Source organism: Wyeomyia smithii, chromosome 3 (genome assembly GCF_029784165.1).
Source record: "Wyeomyia smithii strain HCP4-BCI-WySm-NY-G18 chromosome 3, ASM2978416v1, whole genome shotgun sequence".
Taxonomy (NCBI): Eukaryota; Metazoa; Arthropoda; class Insecta; order Diptera; family Culicidae; genus Wyeomyia; species Wyeomyia smithii.
In genome coordinates this window covers 266,831,723-266,844,842 of record NC_073696.1, presented here as the reverse complement: position 1 = coordinate 266,844,842, position 13,120 = coordinate 266,831,723, and the positions used below count along the sequence as shown (strand labels likewise).

The 13,120-nt window shown below is 37.7% G+C and overlaps 1 protein-coding gene and 1 long non-coding RNA gene across 2 annotated transcripts in view; one reads left to right on the top strand and one right to left on the bottom strand.

Moving 5' to 3' along the window:
* LOC129729148 (nuclear pore complex protein Nup88) overlaps nucleotides 1-7,722 on the bottom strand; it is a 156,397-nt gene extending 148,675 nt beyond the window's left edge. Inside the window, exon 1 of the mRNA XM_055687632.1 lies at nucleotides 7,332-7,722. Coding sequence (XP_055543607.1) covers nucleotides 7,332-7,544 — 213 coding nt within the window. The 5' untranslated portion in view covers nucleotides 7,545-7,722. The remainder of the gene's footprint in view (nucleotides 1-7,331) is intronic.
* A 2,478-nt stretch (nucleotides 7,723-10,200) lies between these two features.
* LOC129731735 (uncharacterized) lies at nucleotides 10,201-11,261 on the top strand. The gene is made up of 3 exons (XR_008729073.1): nucleotides 10,201-10,787; nucleotides 10,849-10,959; nucleotides 11,108-11,261. It is a non-coding gene; the product is annotated as an uncharacterized LOC129731735 (long non-coding RNA).
* Nucleotides 11,262-13,120: the final 1,859 nt, after the last annotated feature.

Genomic DNA, 13,120 nt, shown 5'->3' with positions numbered 1-13,120 from the left:
GGGAACTCCATGGCCAAATTGATTTTATAGGATCCGTTTCTACCTCAATCATATAAGAATCAATAGATAAGAGAATTATGTTAAACATTTCTTGCAAAACAAACCTAATTTTAATCAGACCAACCGGATTTTCAAAACACTTCAAACACTTCACTTCAGCAGCGCACGCATCTCCTTATCCATTAGTGTTGCTTCTTTTTGGGTGTTTGCGAGAATTTTTGTCTTTTTGGCTTATATCGCTTTAATAGCACTGGTCGTGGCTTTGTTCTTCCGGGTTTCTTTATCTTGATATGACTTACTCCTTCTATTTTGCCTTCATCAATTCAACATATCGGCTATGTGAATTGCGAGCGTAATGCATAATTGACTTGGTGATATCACTCTTGCTACTCCACCGGCATCATGTACTGCATCGTACCCCAAGCGCTGCGCTACAAGGTAGTTCAATCAAGGCGTCAAGGTCTTCGTCGAATGCAAAAGGCCTGCACTCGAAAAAAATGCACCATTTATAGCCGTGTAATTTTTTTGTCCGTGGGAAAAAATTGCTGAAAAGGTGGGTATAATTGTTTTGGTTTGTATTATTTACATATGCAAAATTTCAGTAGTTATTGAGATATCATCGAAACAAGAAGAAAATCGCTAGAGAATTTTGCGCGCTGTCATGGAAAATCCGACTGCGACCATTAGATGGATCGGAAGACAACTGGAATCACTCATACAACTGTGATAAAATCGTTTAAGGAGTACCAGAAAACCGAGCGGCAGGCTGGAGGTGGAAGAAAATCGTACCCAGCTGACCCTATGAAAGCCCGGAAGGTGTTGGGTTATTTCAACCGTAATCCGAACCTTTCGATTCGCGGCGCGGCACTGAAGGCAAAGTGTTCCGCCAGGTTCGTTCAGCAAACCATGAAACAAGTTGAGCTTCGTGTATTTAAGGTCCGGAAGGCACCGAACCGGCGTGATCAACAAAATACGGCGGCTAAATCCCGCGCAAGGAAACTGTATCGAGAGTGATTAACGAAACCGATGTGTGTGGTTATGGACAACCTACATCCAGGCAGACGCAAAGCAGACACCCGGGGCGGAAGTTCTACGTTTTCAAATCACTTTGGTCTCGATCACGTAGGTCTATAAGAGTTATCATCGATAATCGATCCTGTGCCAAATCCAGAACACGTTGCTATAACACTCGGTATTGGGCTTCTATTCTCCAATCGCCTCTAACATTCATTACGTGGTCATTAGACTGGGACACAGTTGTATGAGAAAAAAGCGTTGGTGTAATTTTTTCGCTCCCATGCACTTTTCGTGTTCCTTATGGGTCCTGTAACAACTGTGTAACTTTTCAGATCGATCAGTGGAACCCCTGATTTGCGCCCGATTTTTAAAGTTTCCATGCGATTTTATATGGGAAAATCCACTTTTTCAAAACTTATCCTCTAGAAATTTCCAGTTTGCTCCTAAAAATATACCAATACATGATGTTTATAGGAAATTTTCCTGGGGATAATTCTTCTGAAGACTGTAAGGCGCTACAAAATTTGTAGGAAAAGTTATTCGCTTTAAACTGATCGAATGTCTGACGAACGGATCAACATACACCTGCTTCTGTTTACCTTTTTTCGCTACTAGAACAGACGAATGTCTTCTTCTTCCTCACCTGTGTATACCTCATTGGTTCGTAGTGACCTGCTGGCCATGTATCTGCGCAAATTGTAGTTATGTATCTACCAAACTCCTTTCTGAAAGACACCTGGGTATGATCTATTAAATTGGCAAGTTGTCACACGACGTGGGTGTTTAGAAAGCTTATTTCCCTCTTTTAGGGGGAGTAATCAATCTACATTAAAACTTGATAGTTAATATTTTAAGCAAGCTCTCCGATAATGAAGATAACGTGAGCAAAATATCATACCTTCAAGCTTAATCCTACACGAAAATGTTTTCACTACGTAGGGGTGTTTAAAAAGCTGATTTCTCACTTTTAGGGGTATAAATCACACAACGAATACTATCAAAATATAGGGATTGGTATTCTAAGCCTTTTCTCCGAAGATACTATGAGCAGAATATCACGCTTTCAAGCTTAATTCTACGCGAAACTGTTTCTCATCACGTTGTCGAGTTTGCAACAGCGGCATGCTGCAGCAGTGTTGCTGGAAAAATTCAATGTTGAGCCGTTCGTCAGACATTCGATCAGTTTAAGGTGAATAACTTTTCTTACAAATTTTGTAGCGCCTTACAGTCTTCAGAAGAATTATTCCCAGGAAAATTTCCTAAAAATATCATGTATCGGTATATTTTTAGGAGCCAACTGGAAATTTCTAGAGGATAAGTTTTGAAAAAGTGGATTTTCCCATATAAAATCGTATGGAAACTTTAAAAATCGGGCGCAAATCAGGCGTTTCACCGATCGATCTGAAAAGTTACACCGTTGTTACAGGACCCATAAGGAACACGAAAAGTGCATGGAAGCTAATATTTATTTTTTGTCCCACCCTAGTGGTCATCCTTGTCGACACACACATCTAACGCAGTGTTCTATTTGCTTGATTATTTTCGCCAATTTGTATGCCTGGTACATGTATGCATATTGTACTTCATGGTTCATGCGTCTGCTCCGAACACCAATTTCACGCCAAGGACTGACCGCAAGATTCTACGTTTAAAACACCAAGAACCGATCAACCTCTTCCAGTGTCCATGCTTCATGGCCATAGTGGGCCACCGGGAGAATCAGTGTTTTATGGAGAGCTAGTATTTTACGGGTTTGCAGGCAGCGGGACTTCAGCTGGTTACGCAATCCGTAGAAGGTCCTATTTGCGGCCGCTATTCACCTGTTTATCTCACGGCACGACGTCAATGTACCCAGGTAAATTAATTCGTCGACTACTTTGAATGCCCTTCTATTACCGCTGCAGCACCAACATCCGAAGGGCACTCTACAAGCCCTCATGTACTTCGTTTTGACAGCGTTTATGACAGGCTTTGTTCTTGTAGCTTCCCTCTTGCACGTCAGCCCTCCGTATGGCACCTTCCAAAGCGATGTTGAACAATAAGTTTATAAGCCCGCCACCCTGCTTTTAACGTCAAACGTCACGAAAGCATCCGACATCTCACTGGCACGAATCATCAAGGGTGGCACGAATCAGTTTAATTAGTTTTGTTGGAAAACCATGTTCGAGCATTATCTGTCATAACTCATTTCTCTTAACTGAGTCGTACGCTGCTCTAGAGTCTATGAGCATATGGTAAGTGTACAGGTTGAATTCTTGAAATTTATTAAAAATTTGTTGCAAGGTAAATATTTGATCCGTAGTGGAACGCTTCCTCCTTTGTGTAATGAAAGCCTCAATTTGATGCTTTGTCCACTATTTGGCCACATAGATGGCGCAGCGATTTAATTTTTTTTCTCTCACGGGTTCGAGCTTTACAATTGCCGACAATGTTGTACAACATGAAAATTTATAAAACTTTGTAGAAGACACAATGTTACTTTTTTTTATTTAATTCGGGAAATATACCAGTTTTGATGATTTTTTTTTCCTGCAAAAACTTGTAGGGGTACTGGGGGTAAGCCCAGTCCCCTAAGGGAAATGCTTCTTCAGTAGCACTTGATGGCGAATATTGTTATATTTCTTTCACAAAATCATTAAAAATTAAAACTTTTTCCCTCGACTTACAATGATGATTATCGGACTACGTCAGGTGGTTGCATTTAAAGTTCACTAGTCACTAATTTTAAATTTTTTTTTTTTTTTTATTATCATTGGACAATCTAAACAAATTGAAACAACATGAAAAAACTAGCCTAAACATCGAAATACACTTTAATGCTTACGTTTATAAGTTTGGTGATGGGAGGAATTTATTTTCACTGTCGGAGTAGTGTGGCGGTTTTAACTTGTGTTTCTGTTCAGTTAACTGTTATACCATCTTCAATCATCATTGTAAGTCGAGGGAAAAAGTTTTGTAAAATGCAAAGTTATTAATAAATTACTCCTTTGAACAGTTTCCCCTGATGAAGGCACCAATAAGTGCTGAAACGTTGGGACGAATGACAATAACTTCGTTCTAAATTCTGAGATGAATGACTGCTAAGCCGACATCCCAATTCTTGATACCATCTACAGTCGAACTCTCCCACCCAATTATATGTAACAATTGTGGCTGCCGAAAAATATTTTTAAAAAATTAGGCGACCATAATTTAATTACAATATATCATAAGAAGAATTTTCAGATAAAAATAAATGGTTAGAAAATTGGAAAGCCATTGGTATCCCGGATCAACTGCGACCGCAAGATTCCTAAGTTTTTTCAAATAAGTTTAGACATGTGAAATGTGATAAAATGTTTCAGACTGACGGATCTATTCTAGATGAGTCCACTGGCTTCGATGTCTTCCACGAAAATTTCCCCGCCTCCCACAAACTCGATGCTCCTGCTTCCGTGTACGTCGCAAAACTTGCTGCCATTCAGTACTCTCTCTTGGGATCATCGAAACCCTACCCATAGACCATTACTCATCTTCACAGACAGTCTCAGTGCCATTTCCAAAATACGCCGGTTTTTGAGTGCTTTACCAAATAAAAATTATCAGGTTACCTTAGCGTGGGTACCTTCTCATTGTTCTATTCCGGGCTGATTCTTTAGCTAAGGTGAGTACGATTGATGGCGATATTTATGATAGACCAATTGCTTATGATGAATTTTATAGTATTTTACATCAGAGAACACTCAATAGTTGGCAATCATCATAGAACTCAGATGAACTGGGACGGTGGCTACAATCCATTTCTCCTAAGGTACCGACGAAAACATGGTTCAAGGAGTTGGATGTAGGTCGAATCTTCAGCCGCGTGATGTCTAGACTTAAGTCCAATCACTACACGTTGAACACGCATCTCTTTCGTGTAGGGCTTGCAGAAAGTAATCATTTCTACCCAATAAGCTGCTCAAATTTTGTTCCGTATCAATATAACCTAATATCATACCAAATCGAATAATCAAATAACCTAATATCATACCAAATCGACTACAATTTTGCTTGAAAATTTTAGACAAACAACTTTATTGATAGCTTGTCCCTAAAAGTTACCCGCTTGCGAAATGGCTCCTAGCCATTAGTTTTACTCAAAGAACAGATTCTAATTTAACAAAGTATCTTCTTACTCATAATTTCCGATGGCAGCAATTTATCAACTAATAATGAGTTATTTATCGCCATAATTAGCCTTTATGGCCATAATCTTAAATTATATGCAATCGCAAACTCCACCAATCCGACTGAGACTCTTCTTTCTTCTGCGGTGACTCGATGGCTAGCCCAGAAAGGTGCACGGTTTGTGCGCGCGTTCTTCGTCGCCGAAATTGGCGATTTAAATTATAGAAAGGAAATTTTATTACATTTTAGTCCACACCATTCGGGATGAGCGGTTGGAAAAAAATAATGGATTTTTCATTTTCTGTTCACCGGCAAGGTACAACACATCCCGTCTCCAGGGCCAAGTGTAATGATTAACATTTATTTGCCTGAGGGGGTGACCAAGTTTTTTTTTCTGTCCTCTCCGCTCCTCGGTGTTTCAGTTTTTTTCTTCACGGGCAAACTCAGGCAATCTATATCGACATTATCGCATTTCGTTGCTCACTTTCGATGGGCCGACCATCGGCAGCAAGTGCGAGCCCCGGAAAATTGTCCTGCATTCATAATTTTACGATCGTAACAAAATTATTCAAATTCACGGAGCGGGATGAAGATAAGAGGGCAAATTTAGTCAATAATTTACGATCTACTTGCGAGTGGCGAGCGGGGAGGGTACTTTGATAGAGGCGCACAGTTTTCTCTTTGGGTTTTTTGTTTCTATAAAGAGATTTTCCATACATCATCCTAAATGAGGAGACAGCAGCACCAGCAGGGAATTTCCTGTGGATCAATAATAAAGTATGTGACTCAAGCTGGTAATTCATTCCGGAAAGGACGAATATTTTGCCGACAGTATTTCTTTCTTCAGCTGTGCAACTTAGGGACCACCGATGAAAAGATATCATTAATAAACGCGATTTCCTTGCGAGTGCCGTCTAGCTTTGCAGAAGCACATATGCCAGGCCATAGCGAAAAACTAGGCAGAAGTTTTCCTACTAATATTTATTAATCTTTCATCTTTTCTTCCCCATCTAAAGCCGTGTGTTAGCGGGGGGTAGTATGAGAAGATGCAGCAAATGAGTTCGACAAGTGCTTTCGGAACAGCAGTCGTCGTCAAAGCTGCTTTCGTCTATAAATAAACAAAAACAGCCCAGCGAGTAAATGAAAGTCTACTACTGCCAGGGAAGTTAGGAAATGTGTCTCTGGAGCGGCACTGGCGTTCGCGCGGGTGTAAGATCCTTTTCATCATTCATCTTACGATATATGGATTCACTTTCTTGGCGTCAGAATTCGGCTCCTTAGCGCCTGGTAGCGGTTGCTGAGGCTATTGTGAGCTACCGATAGGATATAGGGTAACGTTTTATCTGCCCAAGTATAAAGAAGCTTAGGGGGATTTTCCCATTCACTTGTATCATTATAGGAACTTTATTATGAATTTAGAAGCCTGCATTGTTACGGAAGAAGTATATTTTCGTTCTTTATTTTGAACTAACAAAATCATCTTTCGAGTTTTATCATTGACCTTATCTCAAGTTGTTAGAACAATTGAAAATTGAGGTTTTGTGGATTCATTGTTTTAGTTTTATTATTCGGACTACATAAATTATGGCAAATCTGTCACAAATATTCCGTGAACGTATCTCAAAGTTAAAAAAAGAAAAATATCTTTCATCGAATTCGTTAAAAAAATTTCAACAATTTTAAAGTAAAATTCTCTAGAAAATCAATGTAAAATGATTCCTAACATAAATCATAATTTATTGATAATTGTTTACAATTTTTTTTACTTACTTCACTGAAAAATTTACAAGAACTAATTTCATATTTGAGATACCATTTCTTTTCTCATTAACATCTTAGCCTAATTTTGATTTTACTTAGACCTGACTTCATTGCTAGTATTATACTTAAACCGAGAGTTATTTAAAAATGAAAATGTTCGAATAATGTTTTGCATTGAGATTTGAATTGACTCCAGAACGCCCCGTTCTAGTGAGACAGTAGAGGCTGGTAGCAAAAAAAAAGCAAGAGCGTCCATCATCCAGTCTCTCTCGCTCTCCCTCTCCGGGCGAAGGCAAACCATTGTAAACAAGAAATAACATGAAGCCACCAAACAAAACATAGGTTATGTATGAGGGGTTCCGCCAGCGGAATCTATCCCGAAACATTCCCACAACCGTACCAACCTGATACTTGGTCTGCTCGTCCCGTTTGACGTTGGCCGCGCGCCAGTTCAGCGTCAGCACCGAACAGTTCTTCGAGTTCCACACGAACAGCATATCGTCTTTGGTTTCCAGCAGATTTTGCGTCTTCTTGCGCTCATCCGGCAGGCAATCGCGAGCCACTTCGAAAATTTTCAACCCATTGAAACCGAAACTGTCCGTCGTGCTGGCTGCCATCGTTCACTTGCACTTTTTCTCGCGCACACTCTAAATCACAACACTAGATTGAAATTATTCCTGTTTGTAAACCACGATAAGATTATTCGATTTTCGAAATCACCAAACAGCGACTTTTGATTAGAAAACCAAAACAAATTGCCACCGCGATTTGAAGGCGAACGACAGTTAGCTTCAGAAGAGAAAGAGAGAACTGTCAAATGTGTGATTTTTGGAGTACGGTGAGTATAAGAGCGAAAGAGTGTGCTGCTCGCTTGAGTCAGCTGTTTTGTTATGATGACGTAGGGGTGCGCTGTTTGCAATCTACTCGGCTGACGTATGTGAATTTGTAAGGTTCTAAATGAGGTCTTATTTCGCCTAGCGAATAGGGAACCTGTATATGAGAGAAATGACAAGACACACACCGTTAAGGCAACTGTCAACATCAAAACGGGTAACGGCAATGCAAAATTATACAACTCGCCCGTTTTGATGTTGAAAGTTGCCTTAACGGTGAGTATCTCGGCGTCTCTCTGGTGTATAGGCTGACTAATAGCGAACGAGGATGAAATTTGCAATAATCATTATTATTTATTTTTTCCCTCAGATTGACGCACAGAAATTAAAAATAGGAAATAATTTGAAATTGGAGAAACTAGTAATTCTTAAATCGAATAATAAAGCTCAATCGAATAATTGTTGATCGCGATTAAATGTTCAAGCTGCAAGCTGTTACATTCTATTTTAAAAATGTTACACATTATAGTTTTAAATTTTTCATTTCAACCGCGAAAGAATCTCTGAAATTATTTCAGATTTTTATTATGTTCTGCAGAAAGTAGAGCGAAAAAATGCGTCGTTGAAAATGTTTTATATACATGGAAAACTTTTTGCTAGAGTTTTTTTTCTTTGAAAATGCTTTTTCAGAAGAGTTTTGGGTTGAGTTTCAGAAGAGTTTCAGTCATCTAAATTTTTTATCTAAGATACCTGATATTTTGAATTCAAAATTGTCTTTCATTTCTCTATCCAGAATATTTTACCCTAAGTGTCGTTATAACTTCAGCTGCCTTGAAATGAAAAAAAAGAACAACAATCCGTTTTTGGATAAAAATTCAAAGGTTTTGTAAAAATTCTAGTAGAAAGTTTTTTTACACAATATGTATTTTCAGATATCAATCAGTAGTAGTTTCCTACAACTGTCTGAGAAACTTTTCTGTACAAAAGCGATAGTGTTTAAAAATAAAGTAATCGCTACATTTTCGGTAAAAAATTCAGAATGGAGAAATAAAAGACAAATTTTTATTGTAGTTTAAGTAAGAAAAAAAATACTTTCAAATTTTTCGAGATATTTAGGCCGATACAAATTTCATTTTCATCCCCCTCCGCCCCTTCAAAAATGTTGAAAATTGAAAGGGGAAGAAAAAAAGTTCAAGCAGTTTTGTTAATATTATTGACTTTTATTGGCGTATATGCTGAATTTAGCAACAAACAGGTCCAATGAAAGTATCATCAAGAGGCAAGCCAAATGATCAATAATAATAATGTGATTTCAACACACTTTTGCATGCAAGTTACACACGTCGTAACTTGCACACAATTTTTTATTAAAGCTATTCCTCTTTTTTCTTCTCACTGTTATTTATTTTTTGCTCTCCCCTTAGCTAACTTTGATAATCGTGGACAAAAAAACTATTCAAAATTTGAATCAGCCTTATATAAAATTATTTTAAAGAGAATAGATTCAGATATGCATCCGTTTTCAAGGTATTTAGAATTCAAATTTAAGAATTTGCAAAGTAAGCATTAAATTTTATATTATTAGAAAGAAGAGTTGAACTTTCCCTGGAATTTGTTGATTTCGAATCTTCGTAAATTATTTAAAAAAATTTGGGATTCGGGATTTTGATTCAGGATTGAAAAGTCAAACCAATTTTCATTCAAAGTTAAGTTTTCGGGTTTTAATTTGACCAGTTTAGATTGTTTTCCAAAAACCATACACTTAACCTTGAAAATATAGTCATATTTTGATTTGCGTAGAAGGATAATAATATGTCAAATTGACGCCCGACTTTCAAATGATTGAAAATAAATTAGCAACGAACGGTCACAACGGTGTTAACATAACGATTAATAACAAAAACCAGAATGTAGGATTGAAAATTTCTTTATTGATTAATAAAAAAACGAGAAAAAATTGACGCAATTGTTAGAAGAAAAGAGCGCACTATTGCTTAAAGCGACGAGTTGAATTGTAGAGCAACATGTCAAAAGGGTCTATCTACTTTCATCGATTTTCTTGATTGACTTTTTATGTGTTTAATAGCTCAGCTAGAGTAACTATTCCCAACGTGGTTTTTATTTTAAAAGCTAGATTAGATTCTTCGCTATCAATGGTGTAAAGGACATATCATGAAACGTGTTAAATATGCCGTGGCGGTTGGAAGAAACCGATCGATCAGAGCAGATAGATCCTTTTGTAATGTTGCTCTACAATTGACGCAGACTATCTTTCCAGGGTTAAAACTGGATCTCGAGCTCGACTAGAAAATTTTTTAGTACACTCGACAAATTGAGGTTCCCCCGATATTTCAGCAAAGAAATATCGGTTGACAAAAGATAGTCACCTTCATTCTTGTTTACGTTCGTATCCAACATTCGTACGAAAGTTTGGATTCGAATGAGTTCGAAAATGCCATTCTTGTTTACGTACAAAGACCATACGAATCCATTCGTATCGCATACGAATGCGATACGTATACGAAAAAGGTGGATGTCTATGCAAAAACGGTTGATGTCTAGACTTAAGGGTTAAAAAGGTTTAAATGTCAGGAGAGAAATGTCAAGTGTGTCAAGCCGATTGAGCGAGGCTCCTGACGGCAAACAGTTTTTTTTATGAATGAAAATGAAATATGTTTTTATTATAATTTGCATAATAAAATGGTCTTTTTTGAGAAACATTTATAGTTAACGTATGCCTACAACACAAGACTATCGCGGTTACTTAAAATTTTCCTTTTATAAATAGAATTTGTTTGGCGAAATATGCAATTGGAACCAAATTTACAAACTCCGATGCAAAAACAATAAGCGGGTCATGGGCCTGCATAATGCATTAAAACTTGACTGTTTACGTTTTTTGAACGACTTGGACAGCATACTTGAGCAGTTTATTTTGCTAAATTTTGGTGAATATTGTAATAAGTGAAAGGGTGAACAGGTGTGAGCCGACAGATATGGATAGTGCTACGACAGAGTAATTTCACAGTAAGTGTTCTTTTGTTGCAGAATAGTTTTTCTTCATTCTCAAAAAAACTACTTTTTATAGGAGTCACACAGCACGACCAACTTGTGCTCGTTCCATTGTTATAAATTGGTCCACAAAAAGACGCTCGCCGATAAGGAAATTAGCCTGGCCTACAAGCGGCCTAAGCATCAGGTAAGTTTGATTCTAAAGAAAATTAACAACTGATATTTAATTAACTACACCCACTAGCCAAAACGCGTGTGTGTGTGAACGTTGTTTCTTTTTCTCGCGAATTTGTGGACCACTTTTTCTAAGAGTTTTTTTTTGTGTTAAATTTCAGAACCAGCCGACACTGAGCAACGTATCTTGAAGAACATCATCAATGGCAAACAGCAGCGACGGGACTTGCGTTAGGCCGCCCTGTGTCGTGCCAGTTTAGTACTATTGTTAAATCCTAGCGATCGGCCAGGACTAAGTAGGGCACTTCCCTAAAGGGTGAATTGTTAATACCATGCAGGAATTTTTGTCAGACCCTCTGTGAGTGACAGATAATGAAAAATAAATAATGCTTCGCCTACTATTCTGAGATCTTATTTTTGAATTAAATTCCTGCTACCTGTCCGGAGGTGGATTGAATTTTTGTTGTACACATCGACAATTTTTGTTGTCGAAAAATGAACAACCTGATCGACTATGTGACCGAGGAATAGTCGTATTTTAGTGCGGCTGATTGTCAAGATTGATTTGATTAAGGAACAGTATTTGCCACACAGTTTGCGATTAATATTACTGCGAAATGTGCTGGTGCAATTCATTACAAGTACCTCAGGCAAATGCAACGATGCTTCGATCAGGCACCATAATGGAATTAATCAAGATAATCGAAGGTGAGCTAACTTATGCCAAAATGTTTAGAAACTCAACAAGGCTTAAAGTGGAACTGCACACTGACTCGAAGTTATCAAATTAGTTAACCAATATTTGATCAAGAAAAAGTACTTCGTGGTGGTTGAGAGGACACAACTTCCAGTTTCTTGAAGACATGTATCACTGTGTAGGAATGACAATTTGTAGGCATTTTGTTATTTGAACAGTGTAACAACTGTTCCGATTTCCTAATTATTAGTACTACGAATGTACACTAAGGTCGCTTTTTACGCGGGGGATGCGTTCCAAATTTGTATGGGCCCGCGTGAAAAACGACTTTTTTGAGTTGCAAATATAACAAAGAAAACCGTCCGAAAACGTTAAAATCTCGTTTGAATATGATAGTGGCAAATCTAGAGACCAAAATGCATTATTTTAAATTTTGAGTATTTACACCAAAATTGTGAAAACTGATATATGATCACTCGTGGCCAAAAACGGAAAACGTGATTGGAATGAGGTCGATATCTTGTACCGTTTTTGAATAATGGAGGAAAGCAACCCGCGTGAAAAAAAAAACCGCGTAAAAAGCGACCTTACTGTATAGGGATACCATCTAGTCAGAGGTAGAAATCAGGACACCCTTTTTTCGGCACAAATTTGATCTAAGCTTAAGACCTCCTAGCTTGTCTCAAGGTACGATGTTGGCCTAACAAGCCAGTGGTCATAGCTTTAAAACCCACCCTGGGAGAGATTGTTATAATAAAATCGGAGCGTTAGTTCCGCAATTGTTCTGTATACTAATAATTGGCCGCAAAGTCTGTGTCCAACAAACAGAAAGATCAAGTTTCGACAGCGTAATATTAGTACCTACGTTTCTTTGATTTAACTGTTATAGATGTGAAGAGGCAGATAAATGAGTAGAATGATTGTAGAATGATAGTCTAAGAATCACAGTGTCGCAGTGAAAAAATATGACATAGGTGGTTCAATTCTGTTGAAACCGCGGGGCATTTCAAAGGCGTTGGACACGTTTCGTTGGATGTATTTCTAGACGGGACATTTTGTTGAAACACAGGATGCTTAATGATTTTAACATTTCTCTCGTCACATCGCACAGTGTTTTATTTTGCCGTTTTCATGCGATTAATTGAATAGCAATATAAATGTTGATCATAGCCATAATGTATGTTCGGATAAGTTTCAATGTATTCAAAAATGCATATTTCGTTCTAGAAAGATGAGTGATCAATCCACCCAAAAGTGAGATAGAGAATTTACTTTTTCATCAGATTGAGATAGACGAGTGGTGTCTTCGACAAACTTTTAGTTGATATCAAAACTAGACACTTTGCCGTTATAACTTTTTTCTTAGATTTCTCTTCTATTTTTTAAACCTTCTACAAAGTTTTAAGCCATCCAAAAATGCATGTCTATGCTAAGCATTGTTTTTTCTAATCACCTAAAATAAAAAAGTTATTTGACA